Source organism: Neolamprologus brichardi, chromosome 22 (genome assembly GCF_056152115.1).
Source record: "Neolamprologus brichardi isolate AB-2024 chromosome 22, ASM5615211v1, whole genome shotgun sequence".
NCBI classification, from domain to species: Eukaryota; Metazoa; Chordata; class Actinopteri; order Cichliformes; family Cichlidae; genus Neolamprologus; species Neolamprologus brichardi.
Genome location: NC_142124.1, coordinates 33166255 through 33188112, shown reverse-complemented (window position 1 = coordinate 33188112; position 21858 = coordinate 33166255). Strand labels below are relative to the sequence as shown.

General features: G+C 42.8%; 2 protein-coding genes across 2 annotated transcripts; one reads left to right on the top strand and one right to left on the bottom strand.

The window, feature by feature from the left end:
- Positions 1–1976: 1976 nt before the first annotated feature.
- s100v2 (S100 calcium binding protein V2) lies at positions 1977–8082 on the top strand. The gene is made up of 3 exons (XM_035913202.2): positions 1977–2227; positions 3990–4121; positions 6795–8082. The coding sequence occupies exons 1-3, from the start codon at positions 2219–2221 to the stop codon at positions 6963–6965; spliced, it is 312 nt and encodes a 103-aa protein (XP_035769095.1). The 5' UTR covers positions 1977–2218; the 3' UTR covers positions 6966–8082.
- A 327-nt stretch (positions 8083–8409) lies between these two features.
- Positions 8410–13810, bottom strand: LOC118455159 (uncharacterized). The gene is made up of 3 exons (XM_087835559.1): positions 13747–13810; positions 12321–12366; positions 8410–10018 (listed from the first exon to the last, which is right to left on the bottom strand). The coding sequence occupies exons 1-3, from the start codon at positions 13808–13810 to the stop codon at positions 8410–8412; spliced, it is 1719 nt and encodes a 572-aa protein (XP_087691685.1).
- Positions 13811–21858: the final 8048 nt, after the last annotated feature.

Below are 21858 nucleotides of genomic sequence, written 5' to 3'. Positions count from 1 at the left end.
GATGAGAGTGTTGTTGTGGGTCGAACTGCAGTTGTGGGTGTGGAGAGAATACAGGAGGGGGCTCAGCACACAGCCCTGTGGGGAGCCGGTGCTCAGTGTGCGAGTGGAGGAGAGGTGAGGGCGGAGCCTTACAGTCTGGGGCCGGTTTGTGAGAAAGTCCTTTATCCAGGCACATGTGAGAGGAGGGATGCTGAGAGTGACCAGTTTGGTGATGAGGATGTCCTGGATGATTGTATTAAAGGCGGAGCTGTAGTCCACGAAGAGCATTCAGACGCAGCTCTGCTGCTGCTCTAGGTGACTCAGCACAGCGTGGACGGCTGTGGAATAATCATAATATAACTAATAACATGAACTTTGCACAAAGTACTACAGTACTGCACAGGGTGAGAGATACATGTTTCAGTGCAAGGGAGCCTGCCAGCTGCCAACATCAGGTAACATCCCCCGGGGTCCTGAAAGTAGGAGGAGACCACGCAAAGTATCCTTTCTCTACATTATTCTGGATGCTGATATTCCCAACATTGAGGTAACATACAGAATACAAGAGCTGCTCGTGTTTACATGATAGAGATCGTGTAAACTTTTTTCACGGGAAAGTTATGTGACACTAGTGATGTTTGTACTTTCAGCATTAACTTGGTTTTAAAGCCTCTACTTCTAAATATACATATAGCCGACCTTAATCTTACAGAGAATCTGATGATTTTATGGATAATTAAAGTCAGTCATATATCCACAAACACAACAAGCTGAAAGTCAGTGATATATATATATATATATATATATATCTCATAATAATCTGACAATACTATAATATTGGCCATATTATATTTACATTACCATAGTGAGATGACTTTAGTCTCATGAACAACATTAACTAATTATTATTTACTAACTAATCTTAAATAACTGTTCAGTACAGAAATGAAGCCCAACAATCATGTTTTACAGTCCTGTGGTCTCAGCCTCAGATACTCAACTAATCAAAGTGATGTCATGACAAAAATGAATGACCAACATTTTTCTCCTTCATTTCTATCAAACAAAGCTGTATGTAACGTGTCTCGCGGTTAGTATCATGGTTGCTAGGCAACCTGAACAGCGCGACGAAGCATAGACCGTCCCATTTCACAAGCCTCTCACTTCCGCACTTCTCGTACTTATAGTACGCACCGTACGTAGTGCGCGTACTTCAAGCGTGCACACCCTGAAATGGGACACAGCCACAGTCACGATGTGGAGGAAAGTTGATGAACACATGGATGGTTGTCTCTGGCTTTCAGAGCCGGTTCTCCAGTAATAAGCTAATATACTTATATCAAAGACTAACTCAGAAACAAGTCTAAGTAACTAATAAAACCCATCTGAAGCTTAGCACAGTTGTCAAGGCCCCGAGAGCTAAAGCTTGGTGCCCGTTTTTCACTGAATGTTTGTATTTCAAAGAAATAAAGTTGCGTCTAAAGGACTGGAGAGCGGAGGCCGTGTGTCTGTTACTCTAGGAGCTGTGGGAGGAGCTACGATCCTGAGAATGATTGACGGCATCCTGCTGAAACTGCGTTGCAGCTTCTGGGATTGGGTGTGGCATTAACCCTTAACCGTGCGAACACCGGCGCATACATGAGGAGGAGGGGGAGCGGGTCTTTATTAGCGAGGGGAAAATGCAGCCTGCTCTTCTCTTTCCCAGCTTGGATACAGTACTTTAAAAAAGTCCGCCTATGTTCTTTAAATTCCAACATTCCCCCCCACCCCCCACCCCCTCTGCGCCACACGCAAACCGGATAACAGGAATGTGCTCGTACCTGCTGTCTCTGTCTTTTTAGTTTTGTTTCTTTTTAATCATTGAACATCCTTTCAGGGACTTTTCCTATAATCTGTACCGTGTACATCCGTGTAAAGCAGTTGTTGCAGAGAACAGCAGTTTGCAGCTTTGCTAAAAGTTTCCAGATGTGGAACAAGCTGTTGAATCCTTTGTGCTGTGTAATGACACACTCACGAGTCACTCGTTGAAAACAGCCTGAGACGTACATGTGTGACTGTCTTGTGTAACTGTGGTAAATTCACGGCATTGCGTCGGCATTATCTAAGAGCGCGGCTCCTTCCTGGCTCTTCTTTGTGGCGGAGGGAGGATCTCGGAATGCTGCCAGCTGGTGACAGATGCAGGGATCACTGAAGCGCTCCAGCAGCGAGAAACACAGGAAGACGAGTTACCGCAGTCAACATGCCTCAGGTAGGTCAAGACAACTTTCTCTTAGTGCCCACATGTAAAACTGGACCTGTTGGCAGCAGACGTTTACACCGTCGGCTCTTTAACCGGAAAAAGGTGGTTTGGTGCGAAATTAATATGTGGAATTTTTTAAAAAATGGCCTCTGTGCGCTTCACGGAGGAGCGACGTGTCACACAAGGCGTCAGATTATCAGCGGGGGGACTGGGCTTGGATACAGGGTGTAAATACTTCTCGTTTAGAAGCGACTGAAACATCAGATGTGGATTATTCTCGAACTTTCTTTCGGGGAGAAACTTTCAGAGGTATGCGGCCAGCGGCCCCTCCCCGAAAAGAAGCGCTAAGCGCAGGGTCCCGCCGCTCCTCCACGACGAACGCAAAGTCGTAACAGAACACGCGTGTAATTCATCAGTTTTGTGCTAATTTGTAACAAACAGTTAACGTGCGTGTAAAGTAAAAGCGATCCGATGTGTCTGTTATACTGTGGGTCGCTTTTTGTAGCACTTCACGCGTGTCTGTGAATGAAAAGTTGAGCAATCACCTTTATCCTCTGATGAAATGTTAGTTATCTTGATGGGTGTTGTCTCCTGCAGGATGACAGTGAGTCTCGGGTGTAGTGGAAGGGCTGCACAGCCACAGCACGTGACAGAAATCAAACCAGTTTCATATTTGCTGAAGAGTTTTGACTCTTCGCCACTAACGAGACACCAAATGGTGAACTCTGTTCCACGTGATGGCTGGAGGGCTCACTAACTCCTTCATTTGGCACCAGCTGCACACGTTTGTAGCTCGTATTGAAAGAGCAGTTTTATCTGCACGAGTGATCCACCTCTGTGTGTCCGTGTGCTCCAGGATTCTGCAGCGTTTCCTCGTTTTCCTGTTTCTCTGTGCTCCTTCTCATATCCCTGTTGCTCACAGGAACGAGTATCTCGCATTATTCCATGGTTACATCTTGAACCGTTTAGTAAATGAGACAAAACAGTCGAGGCAAGGAATTTCCTGAAGGAAAGCCAGTGCTGTATAACCCACGATCGAGGAGCACACGGGCGTTACAGAGCCACAAACTGACCCGGACTTTGTCGCACCTCGTTTTTGAATCTCCACTGTGTGGAGTTCACATCAAGCTTTACAACAAGCTGGATTAATAAGTTAATGAGCACTGCCGTTAACTATTTAACTTAAATCACTAATAGACTTTCAACAAATTGAGTGAAATAAAGAGATCTCCTGACCATTGCTGCTTTCTTTGAAATACTTTTTAACAACGGTGAGGAAGGCTTGCTGCAGCTTGTGGTACGTTAGTCAGAAAGGGTGTGGTTCTGACAAAGCTGCTGCCACACATGCGTTGAGAAACAGCAGGAGCACTGGAACCTGTTCTGATGGCCAAGGAATAATAACTGGATGAGTTTCTCAACAGGCTCGTTGTAATGACTTCATGGGGCAATGATGTGTCGCGTTTATAGGTTGGTGTTTGCTCAAAATGCAGCGAGAAGGCACCTGGTCTGAACTCTGAGTGGGAACTTTCCTCTGGGTCCTCCAGCGTCCTTAGTTAGGTTCACTGGTGACTCTAAATTGGCCATGACTCAGGGAGATTAAACGCTAAATTAATGTACAGGTAAAATTGGACTTAAATGTGGTTCATAAAGCAAGATCTGAAAGTGTTTTTTGTTTGTTCTGTTTTAGGGTAAATGAAATAATAAACTTGTTTTCTTTTAAAATTACCTGGCTTTCTCTTTTGTTGTTTCTTTTCACCTTTATTTTTCCCAGTATTCTGACCTGGAGAGCGCCATTGATACACTGGTCAGCCAGTTCCACTCCGCTTCAGCCGACAAGTCTCCGACGCTGAAAAGTGATGAATTCAAAAATCTTTTGTCCTCCCAGATGCCCAATCTGATGAAGGTAAGTCCACAGTCAGCCTCCTTGTGCTTCTCTCTGACCGCGGCTCGCAGTTATCTGTAGCAAGTGGGCGTGGCCACACCTAACCATATTCAGCTTGCACAAAGACTAAGGGGAACATGCTAACAACAGAGTTACACAAGCCTAATCCACACACAGGCAAACACACACTAAAAAATGTTAATCCTCTGAAGACTTGCACTCCTTTCCATTAATCTAACAGCGTCTCAGCTTAACCTCTGAATACAAACATAACTGCTGTTCTGTAAAAGTTTCTGAGGCCGTCGTACTTGTTTAGACCTTAGATAGAAGTAAATTCTGACAGGGTCAGGTTAACGAACAGGCATTAAGATTAAAACTGCACATCAGTCTCTCCTGCATCATCAACTCTCTACAGATTCATTGACTTAAAATTTTTTTTCCAAAGTTTTTTCATTAATCTCCTCAATAATATAAATCATTTCTATTCATGCTAATAATTCTGTATGGTAGTAATAAGTCTGTGAGAGTTTTTGGCAGTTTTGTTTTGTTTTGTTATTTTGTACAAACTTCCGGTTCAGCTGTGCTATCAGACAAAATGCCAACATGCACACTTCTAGTATTTAATCATTAATTCTAATCTAAAGAGCTCTGAGTGTCAGTAAGACTTGAAAAGCACTATATATTCACCTTTTCATCTGCTCATTAAGGCAATCTAACCAGCCATCACACGCGGTGGTAACAATGCATTTAGGCTGTTGTCAAGAGTGTCTGCTGAAGTTCAAACCAAGTATTAGAAGGAGGAAGAAAGGACTTAAATTACAGGCCAGATTGCTTCGATCTGATAGGAAGGTAACAGGAACTTTGATTTAAAAAAAGAATGCAGTGGAGCATCTATAAATGCGAAACCACACCAGATGCCAGTCCCGTCAGCTGAGAACAGGAAATGAGGCCACAATTCACACAGCGAATCAAAATTGGTAAATAGACTCATTCTTATATAGCACTTTCCTACTCAAAGCACAACTTACCTCATTCACACAAGCACTCTTTCTAGGCCCAAGTCCTTTTCTATTTAACATCTTGCCCAAGAATACTTTGGCCTGCAGATCAAACCACCAAGCTTCCAATGAGCAGATGATCTGCTCTGCCTCCTGAGCTGCAGCCACCCCAACAAATTGGACAACATTTGAAAATGTCTGACCTTTTGAGTCTTGATTTCTGCTGGTCCATCCTGCTTTCAATGCATGTAATGGTTTGGGGCCCTTTGTGGTCCCTTAGCATCAGCTGACTCCACAGTCATCACTGGTGTCAAGACCAAGTACTACGGCAGCTGTGAGACCACAAGGTGGATCCAACCCTGTGTGACCAATGGGTACCTTGTAAAGTGGTCAAATATTGCATATAGTAAAAGATTCATCCATTTAATTAAACATACAGAGTGAGTCTGGTCTAAAAACATGTGAAGATGCAACGCAGCGTTGCATTAGGGTTTATTTACAGTGTTTTTATGTGTGAGCAACAGTAGTGTAGGTTTCAGCTCCTTCTGGCTGGGTCAGCACTCCGGAGCATTCGAAACATCAAACTGTGACACCTCATTCACCTTGCGGTAGTCCAGACAGAGCCGTATAGACCATCATCACTGCAAGAATGCACTGTGGGACTTTCACCCTCATCTTCAGCATCACAGCCAGTTCTGCCTGAACCATTTGCCTTTTGTGTTCAGCTAGCCTGTAGATGTGATGCACCATCACATCAGGGCACGTCAAAGTGGTGCTCCATGAGCGTGGTGTGACCGGACAAGGGAGAACACATCTGTAAACTACTGCTGCACTGCAGCAACATTCATTGTCTGGGTCTGTGTGAGATGGTCGTCACACTGGAGGGAGGCGGGAATCACCAGAGAAGTGGTTTCAGCCGCTCTCCATGCTTTGAGGTGATATACCTGTGTGGCTCCTTCCCGGTCCGACCGCATCACTTCAAAATCAACATCCCCCACTCACTGGGTGACTCTAAAGGGCCCTCGTCACTTAGCAAGTCATTTTACTGTGGCACTATCCTGTTTTATAATCCACAAGAACTCAAAGCGATATCCCAGTGCACTCCTGTGAAATGGTCAGATGGCTCAAATGGGACCTCCATTAACGCTACCGGGTGCAAGGGCCGTCTGGCAAAGGCAAAAGGCCGATCATCAGGAAGCATCAATGGTGGTCTTCGGGCACGAGGCCCAGCCGATCCACAACCATCTGTCGGATGTCCTCAAAGCAGGATGAGGGCCAGCACCTGGACTTCCAGTTTAAATTGACAAAGTTAAATACATTAACCCATGGTAAATGAACTGGCGTATCTACCACTCAGAGCTCTTCACACTATAAGACACATTCACATAGCCACGTTCTTACAACGCATGCACTCTGAGTGCACAAATACACCGGTGGATGCGTTGGGACCATTTTGGTGCTCAGTATCTTGAGCAAGTCTTGTCAGAGTGTCTTCAGTTGCACTAGTTTTATTCTGGGTAAACTTCAGTGCTCCCTGTTTTTGTTTTTGTCTGATCAGATTTGTCGTAGGTGATATTCCGAACTGTGATCAGTAACCTAACGGTTTGTAATTAACTGGAATGATATTTTCTTGTAAGTCTGGTTTAGGTGTTAACATTTTCACTTTAACGTGAGTTGTTTTGTCGTGTTCTGACAGGGGGTCGGCACCGACCAGGGATTTGGTGATATCCTGCGGAAGATGGGTGTAGGTGATGGCGAGGGCATCTCTTTCAAGCACTTCTGGAATTTAATCCAGTCACTAGCCACCTCGCAGTTTGGCAACATCAGTGGTCAGAAGGGCTCGTCATGCAGCTGTATTCTCCTGTAAAGAGCAGCTTCTCAGCCCAACACGCATTTGGAAATTTAACTCAGCAGAGTAACACAAACACATCACGCTCATAAAGAATTGACAGAATACAAGGGTCCATTCTAACATTGATGACTAAACATTACAGTTTTAACTAGTTTACCTTTGGATTCAGATTACTTTGTTTAAGTTCAAAGTAAAATGTAAACTGATTTTGAATAAAATACTCAATTTGTCCTCCTTTGTATTTTTTTTCATTTATCATGCTGCACACGTTACAATAGCCTAAACCTTGTGTGATTAGACACCACAGTGTCACTGGTGTCTGAATGTTCTTCTCTCTGTGTTGCTTCAGGATGCTCATCATATTTAGTTCTTTGGGTGTTTGGTCCAAAAAGTGTTCTACAAATTTAAAACTATAAATCTTACAAACACCTCTGCTTTGAATAAAAACATAAACATGAAACTAAGTTGGTTGTTTGAAAAAGAAAGCTGTTAGCTATCGTCAAAACCAGAGTGAATAACTTCTGTCCCGTTCATGTCGCTCCAGTTTGTCATGTTTTTGATTTGCAAAAGTGTTGGGTGCTTTAAAACTGGTCCAAATCACTATATTAATGGTCTGCTGGTGTGGTATTTTCAACTTATATGTATTTCTTAATAGGTCAGAAGTCAACATTTTTAAATGGTAAGGTCAATGAAATACAAAAGAAGGTAAAACATGATTTACTATTTTAGAAAAGGGAACAAAAAACAAGCTCCGCCTTCCCTTGCCTAATAATAGTCACGCCAGGTGACCTTCCAGTTATGTGGTCAACTTTAAGAGAGATTTAGCATCAAGTCATTGGAAATATTCATCACTTTCAGACCTCTGAAGTGTAGAATTTATTTCCTGGCTTGTAGAAAGTTGACTCGCGAGTAAATTGTTTCTCAGTAACAAAACATGTTGTTTTGTATTATTTCTAATAATATATTAGAATTATATTTGAAATCTCAAATTGTGCCTTTGTAATATTCCCTCATTCTAGAATGCTCTGATTCTGATTTCTGTGTATTTATATTTTGTAACTGACCTTTGACACCAAAAGAAAAGTGATTTAATGAACATTTAAATAAACATGTAACGAGTTTCCCAATATCACCTGTTGTTACGCCTTTGTTGATTTTAAAGAAACATAATTTAACTGGTTTATATGATGCAGTTAAATGTTTCATTTTAGAATATTTAATATTTTGACGTAAGAAGACATCACAAAAACCTCTGGAGTTCTGTTTTAATGCTTTCATTTTAATGCATCAAGATTTTTCTTTTATTCTTCTAGCTACAAAAGTGAAGCGGTAGATGACTGTGAAGCATTTTTTAGTTTTATGTTGTAATTCATCCAGAGTCCAGTATTTTCAGCACAGAAAATATTGTAACTGTACAATGAAAACAATGAAGTGGACAATATGAACTGTTACACCAGCATTATGGATTCAAATTCCCATGCAAAGAAGGTGAACATCCTCTTTTGAGTTTTTTCCCCTCGGGCGTACCTCGGAAGAATTCAAGATAAGATGAAAATGCGTACTTATTCATGACTTTAACCCTCCCAAAGATATCTAGCTCTGTTTGCTCGTCATGGATAATAGCACTCATAATCTGCTTTGATTTAATGTACAGTGCATTTTCCTTTGCAACAACTTGATCTAACCAAATCTGCATGTTCTGTGGTGCCATTTCAAAGTTGTCAACAGCACAGCCGTAGAATCCTCGTTTCAAATGTTCAGGCCAGGGTTGATCGGTTATCATGGGGTGGTCATCCCTCACAAATGCTGTGCACAAGGGACTGTCACTTCCTCGTGAGTGGCCTACTTCACAACCAATGACAGTCATGAGGAAAAGTGAGAAGGTTCTGAAGTTACGCACCGATGCTGAAAACACAGCTGCCATGAAATAATGGCCCCACCGCTCACAGTTGTAATTACACTGCTGAAACTGGAAGGTTTGGCGACAGAAGTCATTGAATTTTGATGGTTTGAGACCCTCTCTCAGCTTCTCCAGGGAGGACTCGTCCTGCTGGTCCTTGAAGCTCTGAAGAAAATTTTCAATTTCCACTTGATTGTCAGGATTCATGAATTTTCCCACCAGAGTCGCATTCAGAGTTTTCCCGTTTACTTTGTAAATGCATTCATTGAGAACGTAGTAAAGGTCCAATGGAATTTCTTCTCTGGCATTGTACCGTATCTCCACTAGCAGATGTTGAATGCTTATGATATGCTTCAGGATAATGTTGTCTTCTCCTGCCTCTGGCTTTTCTAGCCAAATTGCTTTTAGGTGTCTTGAATCATCGGTGGTATAATCAGGAGCACGCCTTCTTTCGTTTTCCTCAAAAAACAAGCTCCAAGTCAGCCCCTCCAGGCAGTCGATAAAGTGATACTTTTTGCGCAGCTCCATTGGGACAAACATTTGCGGGTGGCTTGGCCAGTCCAGTATCTGCAGATACAAAATATTTCCTTTATAATTGTGAACTTCTGGTCCTGGACAGCCAAGTTCCTTTTTTATCACCAGATCACCTCTTTGGTTTAGTTCAGCTATGACTGTGCTGTAGTGCTCATGGGACCTCCAGACACCGTTAGTTGTCGTCAGTATATCACCATCAGAATTAACCGACAGGAGTGTGTTGTATAGGTTGAGCTTTGTTTCCACACTAAAAGACCGGAGACTTTGTAGGAACTGCAACATGAAGTGTTGGTCATTTCCAATATTGCAGCTTATGAGGCTGATGGTACCAAGATGACCAATGTTTGTTTTAGTTTTTAAGATGAAAACAAATCTGGCAAGTTCCTTTGGGTCATAACCAGCCAACTGGGCTGCTCCAGTAGGGCTTTGACTACCATGGCCAACCAGTACAATGTCATGATTTCTAGTCGAAAACAAATTGCTTCCTTGCAGAACGTACAGTGCCCTCTTATGGTACATTAGCAGATTTGATGAACGGGGATGCTTCTGGAACAGGTAAGTGGCTGACTCAATCACTGCAGGTTCCTCTTCCATGATTACTATCGTTTGATGGCTGTATTTTGTGTCATTCTCCCTGAGGGTTACATGAGTTTTGTTAGACATTAATTATGCCTCAAATTGTTCATTGTATGTGAATGTATAACTTTCTGACTAATTTAAATAAACTGGAATGATTTCATCTATCACGTAAGAAAAATCAAGTAGGCAACACCCAGTTAGAGAAAACACTGCATGATTTTGGCAATTAGTTATTCTCTGACATTGTGTTGGTAAAGTGATATTGTGCAATGTCTGAAAGGGAGTTGAAGATCTTATGGGCAGAGGCCTCTACCAGGCCTTCCCAGTGCACCCTCATGTTTAGGTTCATGAGGTCTGTCCAGCATTCTCCCCCACCAACTGATCCAGCTAACCACCAGGTGGTGATCAGGTGATATATTGACCGCTCAGCTCCTCTCTTCCTCAGAGTGTTCAGAACATACAGTCACAGATCTGATTATGCAATTTCAAAACACTAACATGTGACCACGTGACCGGTGACGTCTCCCAGTAGGACAATGGAGTCACCCAATGGAGCACCCTCAAGAGCCCCTCCCAGCGACAGGCTGGGTACCCTGAGCTATCGTTCAGCACATGAGGGCAAACAACAGTCAGGACCCATTTCCTGGCCCAAAAGCACAAGAAAAAACCCTCTCGTCCACCAGCAAAAACTCCAACATACAGGCAGAAAGCCAAGGGGTTACAAAAATACCCACCCCCAATGTGCTGCTTCTCACTGAGAGCAACACTGGACTATAACAAAGTCCAGCTCCTCTCCAGACTGGCTCCAGAACCCAAGGCGTGCATCGGCGTGAGTCACACCTGAGTCATCTAGCCGATGTCTCCAACCTCGCGCACTAGCTCAGGCTCATTCACCACCAGAGAGGTCACATTTTGTTTCCCAGTCATCTCAATAGGCGGGGAATAGTCTGCCAGGGCCTACGCCCTTTGCCCCCGCCCAACAAGCATATGAATTATTAACATTACTTCTTTTAAGTATTGCTTGCGTCAGTCTACAGCCATGTTAGTGATACTCTGAAGCCTTCTCTAGGTCTTAGAAATACAAATTTATCTTCATGATTTTAAGCTCAAATACACCACTCAAATATTAAAGGAACTCTTTTTAATCAGAGTATATCATCAACTCAGTTAAACATCTGGAATATTGATCTGGCCAGTTAATTGGGAGAGGGGGGTTGTTGATCACTTTCATTTGCTTTGGTGTTAGTGAAACTATCACCAGGTGCACTAGTGAGGCAACACAACCCCCAAAACAGCAGGACCATTTCTGACCAATTTTTCAATAGTTTTGCATATTACCAGGGTCATTTTCCTAACGGTTGAATGAGGCAATACCTTGGCCCTAGAGAGGTTGCACAGACAGTCAGAAGATTTGCTGTGTCTTCCAGCATAGTCTCATAATCATGGAGGAGATTCCAGGACAGAGGCGGTTCCTCTGGGAGAGCTAAACAGGGCCAGAGAAGTCCTTAAACATCAACAGGACGGGTATCTGCTCATTTGTTAAAGGAGAAACGGGATAAGCACTGCCAGAGCCCAACCAAATTACCTCCACCAGGCCACTGGTGCGAATGTCTCTGACCAAACAATCAGAAACGGATTGTGTGGTCTGGGTGGCCTGAAGAATTGACATCAACACTGGGCCCTGTGCTCACTGTCCCACACTGTGGAGCCTTATTGGCATATGCCATAAAATACCAGAATTGGTAGGTCTATGACTGGAAGCCACTGATTTCCACAGCACAGACAGCAGGTTCACCTGGTGAAGCCACGAAGAATGTTTTGGTGCCATTATCATTCAGCACGACTGGTTTGGTGGTGGGTCAGTGATGGTCTGGGGAAGCAGACCTCTACAGGCTAGGCAACAACACCATGACTACCATTAGGTATTGGGATGAAATCCATGGACCCATCATCAGACTTTACACTAGTGCAGACGGTCTTGGTTCCTCCTGGTGCACAACAGTGCCCGAGTATTCCTTCATCCTCTGATCAGAGCATTGAAGGATCAAGAAATTGATATGACTGACTTGCCCTTAGACGTAAATCCAACAAAACACCTCTAGGACATTACTGTATATGAAAGTCCCTCCATCACTGCCAGGTTCAGACTGTCCAGGAGCTCAGTGATACCCTGGTCCAGATCTGGAAGGAGATGCCCCAGGACACGATCTGTTGTCTCATTAGGAGCATTCCTTGTCAATGTCAAGGGACATTGTTTTTCTATCTAACATTGAACCTACAGATGTGCAGTGTTTGTTCCCTGCCAGGCTTAATCTAGTGTTAAAAGCATCAGTCTGTTACATCATGTGGTGGCTTACCAGTGTCCTGGAATGAAGGTGGATTGATCCCTTTGAACATTCCAGTCTGCAATGACAGAGAATCAAACAATAAATCTGTCTGAATGTACTATCAGGGAAGGTCCTATGTGCACAGTGATATGTCATAAGCCATAATGACATTGTGGGGGGCAGATGGCCACAAGGCCACAAGGCACAGTCAACAAACCCGCACAAATTTCCCTCCCCACTCCAGCCTAAGAAACGTACAATAAGGTCTACCCATGGAAGGAGAGGGCCAGCTCCCCACACCCCACCACAGGGCAGGGAAAGCAGATCCGGGGCTGCCACAACAACATTCTGGAGTATGACCAAGGTGAGCACCAATTGACTGTAGTGTTTTCTACACTCACTGGTCAGCACCCACTATCCCCATTGAAAAGGGTAGTTTAGAGTATGCAGATGAGGGACTTGGAGGGCCATCTGCCTACTGAGTCCTAGTATTAGACTATGTCCACACGTACCCGGGTATTTTTGAAAACTCAGATTTTTCTATGCGTTTGCACCTTTCGTCCACACGTAAACGGCGTTTTCGGTCACTGAAAACTGAGATTTTTAAAAACTCCGGCCAGGGTGGATATTTTCTAAAACTCCGTTTTTGCATTTACGTGTGGACGAGAAAAACGGAGAAAACGCAGCGTCAAAGGTGTGCGCCTTTTTTGACGTCACACTGTGCGCCACGTTATTGTTTCGGTGAAATGAATTTCTACAACACTGTTACTGTTAATTGTTCTCACTGCAGTGTTTAAATGCTTACATACACACAGTTACTGTCCCTCCACATATACGACTCGGTTCTGCTTCTATGCCCCAGCTTTGTTTACTTTTTCCCACCGAGGCTTCTAGACTTCTGATTGGCCAACATTTCTGCACGGTTAGGAATATATCGCCACCTGTTGCTTTGGCATGTTCCTAGCAGCGTTTTCCTTCATTTCTGCCTTTACGTGTGGACGGGATTATTTTTTAAAACGGAAACGGAAAATCTCCGTTTTCAAAAATACCCGTGTACGTGTGGACGTAGCCTTAGTCACCCACTAAATAAACAAAGGACCAAACAACAGGAACAAGCTAGCCTGGCCCGAGTTTGACACATGCTTCTACCAACGTGCTCAAACTATCCTCTTACTGAGGAATGGTGTTCATTTGGTGGCTGAATTAAAGTTATTTTGGACATTTTTTTCCACTGATGCGTTTTTATTTATTATTGCAGATCAAAACAATGTAGCTTTATTTTACATATGTACAGAAATACATTATCACTGTAAATACCACTAACAATGGTGCTGTAGACTTTAAGATATCATGTTACTGATATATATTCCGTCTTTAACTATTCTATGATGAAAGTGCTATTTCAAAAAAAAGACATCCAGATATGTTTACATTAAAAAACATATAATGATCTTACCAGAGTTCATTCCTGCTGCCAAAGACAGCTGAACAATAAGCCAAAATCCACTGAGTTTCAACATAGCTGTGACGCTCTGTGAAGTGCAGCTGAAATGAAGTTCACTGTGGATTCAGCAGATAGACGAGCTTCAGGTTATATCTCTGCCCACATTTGGTTAGATAGTGATGTAAATGACAAACCTGCATCTATGCCCATGCAGTTAAACAGTTACTTCACTGTTTAAAGTGTGTGCACCAACATATTCTTTCTGCTCTGACTGTGAATTACTACCATTCATAACTGACTCGATTTCCTAGTGGAATGAAAACTGTGACATTAGTAATAATCATATCCTAAGTGCACTGAACAACAGCCGATGCTAATAAAATAAGCTCGAGGTGTTCCCGTCCCTTTCTGCTAACCAGCTGGTATTTGTTTATTCAGCTAGAGTCATGTGTTAAACTGGGGGCGGGGCTCTGTGTCCTTATGAACTATTATGAATTATGATTAATTTCTGTCTCACTTTTATGAGTGATAATTTAATAAAGCAAACAAAAACTTCTCCCTTGATATATTAAGATTCTAACATCCAGGACATTGGGAACATGGTACACTGCAAATATACTGACCTAACAAGAACTGTGGAAACCAGTAAAAACCAATTTCATCCACCTCAGTTCAATTCAGTTTTATTTATACAGCACAGAATCACAACAACAGTCACCTCAAGGTGCTTTATATTGTAAGGTAGAGCCTACAATAAAACATACAGAGAAAAACCCAACAGTCATATGACCCCCTATGAGCAGCACTTTGGCGACAGTGGGAAGGAAAAACTCCCTTTTAACAGGAAGAAACCTCCAGCAGAACCAGGCTCAGGGAGGGGCGGGGCCATCTGCTGTGATTGGTTGGAGTGAGAGAAGGAAGACAGGATAAAGGTCGTGTCCAAATTCATGGGCTGCATCCTCCTGAGGACCCGGCCTTTGCGGTCTACGTGGGCCGGGTCCTCAGAAGGTCGGGTAGGCCGGAAGTAAACAGCTGTGGAATTGGACGGTCTAGCCTTCAGATCTGCGTCACCGCTGTCTCGGTGGAGTTTAATAAACTCGGCCGTCTGCTCCTTGCTATCTAAAATATAACAGGACACTGGCGTAAATTCTCGACCGTCTCATACGTCTGATTAATCAGTTTTCTGTTTGACGTTTAGTCAGCTGTGTGAAAACCAAGGAGGAACCCAACCGGGGGATTAATAAAGTTTTATTTTATCTAATCTAATAACTTTAATCTCAGCCAAGCCGATTTACTCACGAACAAATAAAACACTGAAAAAAGCCCAACAATAACATTTTTAGGTTGTCTAAGTGACTTATATATCACGTTTAACCCGAGTAGCGAAAGTCCGAGGTGATCTGAAAATGACGCGCCGGGAGTTGTGCCGTTCTCGGCGGCTTCAGTGACCCTCGAGCTCCCGGCGAGCTATCGAGCTGGTGGGTAACAGACGTCTCCGAAAACATCGAAGCACGTTTGCAAATATGCGATATCTTGATAAACCGAGCAGATATTTGATGTTTACACAGCTACTTTCTCGCCTGAAAATATGTTAAAAGTTTATTTTGTGACCCAGAAAGATTAGTATGAGTAATTTTAAAACTTAGTAGCGGCCGCCATTGTTGGAAACTGGAGTTTGGCTGGGCCGCGCTATGAATTCTGGGATATGGTGGGCCACGAAGGACACACCCGACCCATCCTTCAAATTCGGGGAAAAGGAGGACGCATTTGTCGGCTGCATTCGGAGGAGTCTATGAATTTGGACAGCCTTCGGCGCGTTGCTGTGACGTAATCGGTCTACAAATGCGGCCTCAGGAGGAAGCAGCCCATGAATTTGGACACGACCAAAGACATAAGAAAATCCACATGCCAAACTCCTTGTTGACAGCTGGTGACTGCCCCAACAACAAGCTTGCCCACTCTTGCTTAAAATATGACTTTAGCTGCCTAAACAAATGGATATTGTTCAGTCTGAGACAATCTGGGAGCTGTTTTCAGCAGTTTACCCCTGACTGGATTAGTACTGGATGTGCACAAGTTCCCCCTGCTGCACGTTTTCAGTTATTGACAGTTTTTGCAGGGCTGGACTGGGACAAAAATGTATATGTGTATATATTTCATTTTGTATGATTATTATTATTGAAAAAGGTTTTAATCAGGTACAGTTGTTGTCGGGTTAGTTCTTAGTTGCCTGCAACATGTGACAATAATTAAAAGTCAGACTTGAGCTATTAGCAGTGACTCGTGATCAAAGCATCCGTTCATTTTAATCCTTGCATTTCTCCCTTCCTGATTACTAACATCCGTCAATAGATGTAGGCTGCCGGGGATTCCCATGATGCATTGAGTTTTTCCTTTCCAGTCACCTTTCTCACTCACTATGTATTAACAGACCTCTCTGTGTTGAATCATATCTGTTATTAATCTCTGTCTCTCTTCCACAGCATGTCTTTATCCTGTCTTCCTTCTCTCACCCCAACCAATCACAGCAGATGGCCCCGCCCCTCCCTGAGCCTGGTTCTGCTGGAGGTTTCTTCCTGTTAAAAGGGAGTTTTTCCTTCCCACTGTCGCCAAAGTGCTGCTCATAGGGGGTCATATGATTGTTGGGTTTTTCTCTGTATCTATGAAGCGCCTTGAGACGACTTAATATACTATATAAATTGAATTGAATAGAATTGAATTACGTCCCTCCATCTCTTCCTTACTTCTCCACAGCTGATGCGAGCAGCAGGTCTGGTTACTAGCTGCTTGTAGCTGTTACAAGCTGTTACTAGTTGTAACTAGTTGTTGCTGGTACTGTTCAAAGGTATGCCAGATTACCCGTCCAGCCCTGGTTTTTGCTCCAATGAACAGAGACAGTTAAAAAGCAAACACTGGAGCCTGTTCAAACCTGAAACTGTCTGAAGCACTGGGCAGCACTGTGGTTCAGTGGTTTGCACTTTGGTTCCTTATTTATAGTTTTCTTTCTGAAGTATCGACCCCGTCACTTCTGAGTTTGGTAACTATGGTTCTCGTTCTCTACCTTGGTTGTTAGTTCCCAGTTGTGTTGTGTGTCTGTCTAATATCTATGTGTTCTGTCTCTATGTCAAGCTCACGCGTCTTTATCTGAGTCTGTGTGCGTATGTGCTGTTTTATTTTGACAGTCCCTCCTCTCGTGTGTCTTTAGTTTTGCGTCCCCTCTCTGCCTGATTCCCTCTTTTGTATATATCGCCTGTTTCTCCGTCATCATCATCTTATCTTCCCTCACACTGTGTGTTCAGTTTGTGTGTAGTTTCCCAGTGAAGCGAATCCTTAGTGTCAGCCCAATGTGAAGTGTTTAGTCACTGATTACTAATTGTTTGCCCTTTTTTTCAGTTTAACTCAACAGATGCCTTTCCCAGATATCGTACCAAAAGATGATAAAGGGAAGAAGAAAACTGAGCGGTCCTCTTCCCTGAAATGATGTGCTGTCATTTGTGGAGAGAATGGGATGCCAGTGGCAGACCAGCCAGTTCCAGTATTCTTTGGGGAATGTCAGACGATTTGGCTGGAATGTGAGCGCGTCCCGCTACTAAAGGACTGGCAGCGTTTGTTCCTCACTGCACAAAGACAGCGGTCCTGAGGCACAGCGGTTACCTTTCTACAGTCCTGTCCTGTATCTGTACACAGTCGTTCACAGCAAACGTCAGCTGCACCTAGACTGAAACACAACTCTGCTGTCTGCACAGTTTCTGCAGCACCAGCGAAACGTTCAGCGTGACTCTTGGTTTAGTTTCCAGATGTTTTTCATTTTAACTCTGCTTGTTTTTTATAGCTCAATAAAAACCGTTTGAACTGTTATTTGTTTTTCAAAACAAATTGTTGTAGTTTTGTTTTGGTCTGTTTGTTAGCAGAATTAAATGTTCAGGCACAGGAAGTGAGTTATCACTGTAGAACACAGTCTCATCGTTCTGCTTTTGTTTTGTAGTTTTAAGTGAAAATTTACATAAAGACATACAGCAGCAGAAGATTTTTATTACTTTAAAATGTTTTTAAGAACAAATATAGTAAAGTGAACATGTTTTTATGGCAGTATTATCGTGTTATTACATGAAGTAAAGCTCAGGTCTTTCAGTATTCACATCCATCAGTGTGTAGTTCTAAGAACTGTAATTACAATAACTTTTTTTGCACTTTTTTAAAATAGCTGGTAAATGATGGTATTAATTATGAAATAAAAGTACCAGATTTTTCTCATAAGATGACTTTTTTATTATCCTGTAAAAATATGGACATTTTCTTTATTTTAATTATGAAAAACTTGACGGTAAATGGACTGATTCTTATAGAGCGCTTTTCTACTCTCTCGGAGTGCTCAAAGCGCTCTGTACAACATGTCTCATTCACCCAGTCACACCCATTCTCACAAGCACTTTATCTACACTTAGTGCTTTCTAACTACATTCACACACATTCATACGATGGATGCATCGGAGAGCAATTTGGGGTTAGTATCCTGCCAAGGATACTTGACATGCAGACTGGAGGAGCCAGGGATCGAACCACCAACCTTCCGATCAGTAGGTGACCTGCTCTACCTCCTGAGCTACAGCCACCCTACAATTTCTCTTATTTTATGCATTTTTTCTGGCGCCCGAGCTGCCAGAATGTTACCAGCTCGGCAGAGAGAGAACCTGATGCTGTTTAAAGGTTAACATGGATTCTTTTGTGAATATTAAATGTTTTGCTCTCGTAATGACCTTTGGTGGTCGATCACTCCTAGAAGAGTAACTGTTGCTCTGAACTCTTCAGAGGCTTTGTCACCTTTTTCAGTGTGCAAAGCAACAAGAAATCTTTTCACTGAATTCTGCAGAAATCTTCTTTTTGTAGCACGTATCATTCATTGATTAGGTTCTCCTTCTGACTTATGAATTCATTATTTTTTATGTTATTTTTCTGCAAAAATATGGAAAATCTCAAAGGCTTCACAAACTTTTGCTATACTTGTCTTAACACCTTCATGTTTGATACTGAGAGGCACTCAGTCTGTTACCACATGGCTGTTTCCAGGTCACTGATAATCCCCCCCAATCTTCTTTTCTCCTCATTAGCCATCTTACCCGCTGCTGCACTCACGGTGAAGCCTGTGACTTATTCTGAAGAACACTAATTTCACATGCTGTGGTTTGGACCTTATGTTAGTGCTGGGAATACTGGTAAATAGTAATATATGCTTCCACTGCATGTAATACTGGGGCGTGACAGCTAAATGGATATTTAGATCAGCAAAGAACTTTGAAATGAAGCTAATAAATGCATCGTCTCAACGAGCAAACGACTGCGTTTCGATGGTCACATCAGTCTGGTTTGACTGATTCTGCAGCTACACCTGGTTTGTGTATAACGGCGTCTGCAGGTGAAACAACCAGACGGGAGATTTTTGAGCCGAGATCAAGATTCCCCAGCAAAGCATCAGGATAGAAATCAAGAAAAACAGCAAGATTCCTAACAAAAGGTATGTTCACCTCACGCCAGATATGTGTTTATAAAAACACTTTACATGTTGTGTGATATCAGTGCATATGAGCTAATAACTAGAGACGTGTTGTTCAGCTAACATACTGCAACAAGTAACAAAAAGGAACCTCGGTTGGTTGAAGACTTAATCGAACTCACAATGAAGGCTTATCTTGTTGGATGTCATGTATACACTACTGACATGTACAAAGCCTGAGACATCCTGCGTGTGAACTTCACTCAGAGATGGAGAAAGATCAGAACAACAGACCAGGAGAGGAAGAGGCGCAGTTATATTCAAAGGTAAGGATGCTCCATGCTGTTTGATAACCTGGAAATATAAAGTTTACATGTAAGTGTTTTTAAACCAGATGCTGTGTCTGTACATGTGACAGAGTCTGTACATGTTGTGAAACATGCTGCAGAACAAAGGTAACTTTGTGTTATTTAAGAACAGTCATCAGATTAGTGCAGGTTAACTATTAGTTTACTGCACTGTGAAGTTAAAGTACAGAACAGCATGTGACCGGTGCTCATGGTCAGAGTTACATCTAGTGTTTAAAGTTAAGCTGATGATGCTTCAGTCAGTCATTGAACTTTCTACTGTAGAGCAAAGAAATCAGCCAGGACGAAGGCTGCTGAATGCACTCAGAGCAGCACACGTCAGCTGATCACACTAAAGAGATCTCCATAGAAATGATTGTGAGCTCATCTGACTCATTTCTCTGTTTAGAGGCAAAGTTGTTCTCTACAACAGGAAATAGACATTATTTATTTATTTATTTATTTATTTATTTGTTTGTTTGTTTTATTTATTTATTTTATTTATTTTATTTTATTTATTTATTTATTTATTTATTTATTTATTTTATTTTATTTTATTTTATTTTATTTTATTTTATTTTATTTATTTATTTATTTATTTATTTATTTGTTTTATTTTCCTTCTTTTTCTCTGCTCGTGTTCTACAAGCTGAGTCCACTTATTAGACTTGTGCAAAAATAATGTTGGTATTCCCCGTGTACTGACATTATTTTGTTACTTGAATAATATGTTTGCCTTCTTACTTTGACTACTTTTCAGAGCATGTACTTTTTCACTTTTACTTGTGTAAAAAAAGTTGAATCTGACCATCCTGCAGCTGGACTAAACATCACAGCTGTCCTACAAACCAGTTTCCTGTCAGGATTTTGCTTTTTTGTTTGTTTTGTGTGTTTACTTATTTCTTCCTGGAAAGATAAAAAATATCACTCGTCTAAACGATATGAGATGGAAACCTGTTGGTCATCAGTCAAACCCACACCAAGCTGTCCACATACAGAGGAGGCCGTGCTGTATACACCAGGGGTCTTAAAGTCACAGCCCAGGGGCCACCTGCGGCCCAGGGGCCACCTGCGGCCCAGGGGCCACCTGCGGCCCAGGGGCCACCTGCGGCCCAGGGGCCACCTGCGGCCCAGGGGCCACCTGCGGCCCAGGGGCCACCTGCGGCCCAGGGGCCACCTGCGGCCCACGTCAGCCCTGCTCACACTGATATGAGGAGATAAAATGCAGTTTGGCCCTTAAAGTGACTTTTTTGTTTGTTGTTGAGTGAAATGTTAAAATAAGTTCTTCACATGATTGAATATGAAGGCGACATGAGCAGAGATGTGCTGCAGAAGTGCTGCCACGTGTGCACAGGCAGAGAGGACCAATGAGTTTATTTGGTAGTTCAATGAAAGGCTTCAGTCAGTTAAGAGGGAGGAAAATGCAGTTTTGTCTTCTTATGCAATATTTGATATTTTTAAAAAACAACTACATTTTCAGAAATGTTTCTTTGTTTGTTGGCTGGTTTATTTGTTTGTTTGTTTGTTTGTTTGTTTGTTTGTACCACTTGAACACTAACGTGGCCCACGGCGCATTTAGTTTGAGACCCCTGGTACTCACAGCTTGAACCTGGGCCTGAGGAGGGCCTGTTGCTCGTACGCTGTAATGTGCACGGCTGCCCTGCAGGTGGAGGTCGGGGCTTCCTCGATCTCCGAATGGGAGGAGGCGTTGTTGTTATAGTAAAGGCTGAACCACGGTCAGCGTTTTCTCCTCGCGTTACTGATCCGCGAGTGTTGGACAGAATATCGGTGCTTTGGGAGCGATGGAAGGAAAACGGAGAGGAAAGCAAACGTAAGCTGACTTTTCTGTCTTTGTGTTGTCGCTCTGTAAGTTTTTCTAACACAGTTATTTAGCACACAAGAAACTATCGTCTTTGCGTCGTTACTCAACGTAAAACGCCCCAGCAGTCATCCGTGAAACTCTGCGGGCTGTGCTGGCGGAGCCGTCCGAGTGAATGCGTCGCGTTACGGGGTTGAGCTCATCTTCAGGTTCGTGTTTTTAAATCTCCACACTGTGGAAACGTCGAGCCGCTGCCTGAGCTGCGACTCTTCATCACAGCAAGAAACAAAGACACAGCTGAACAAACAAAACGCAGCGACGGACCCACGTTTTCCTCATGTTCCTCCGTGTAGGTGATATCTCTGATTTCTAAACCTGTAGCTTTGATGCTTGGGCATATAAACATTAACGGAGTTACACAAACTCACCGTGAAACAACACAAATCAATGCATTTGATCAGAGGACT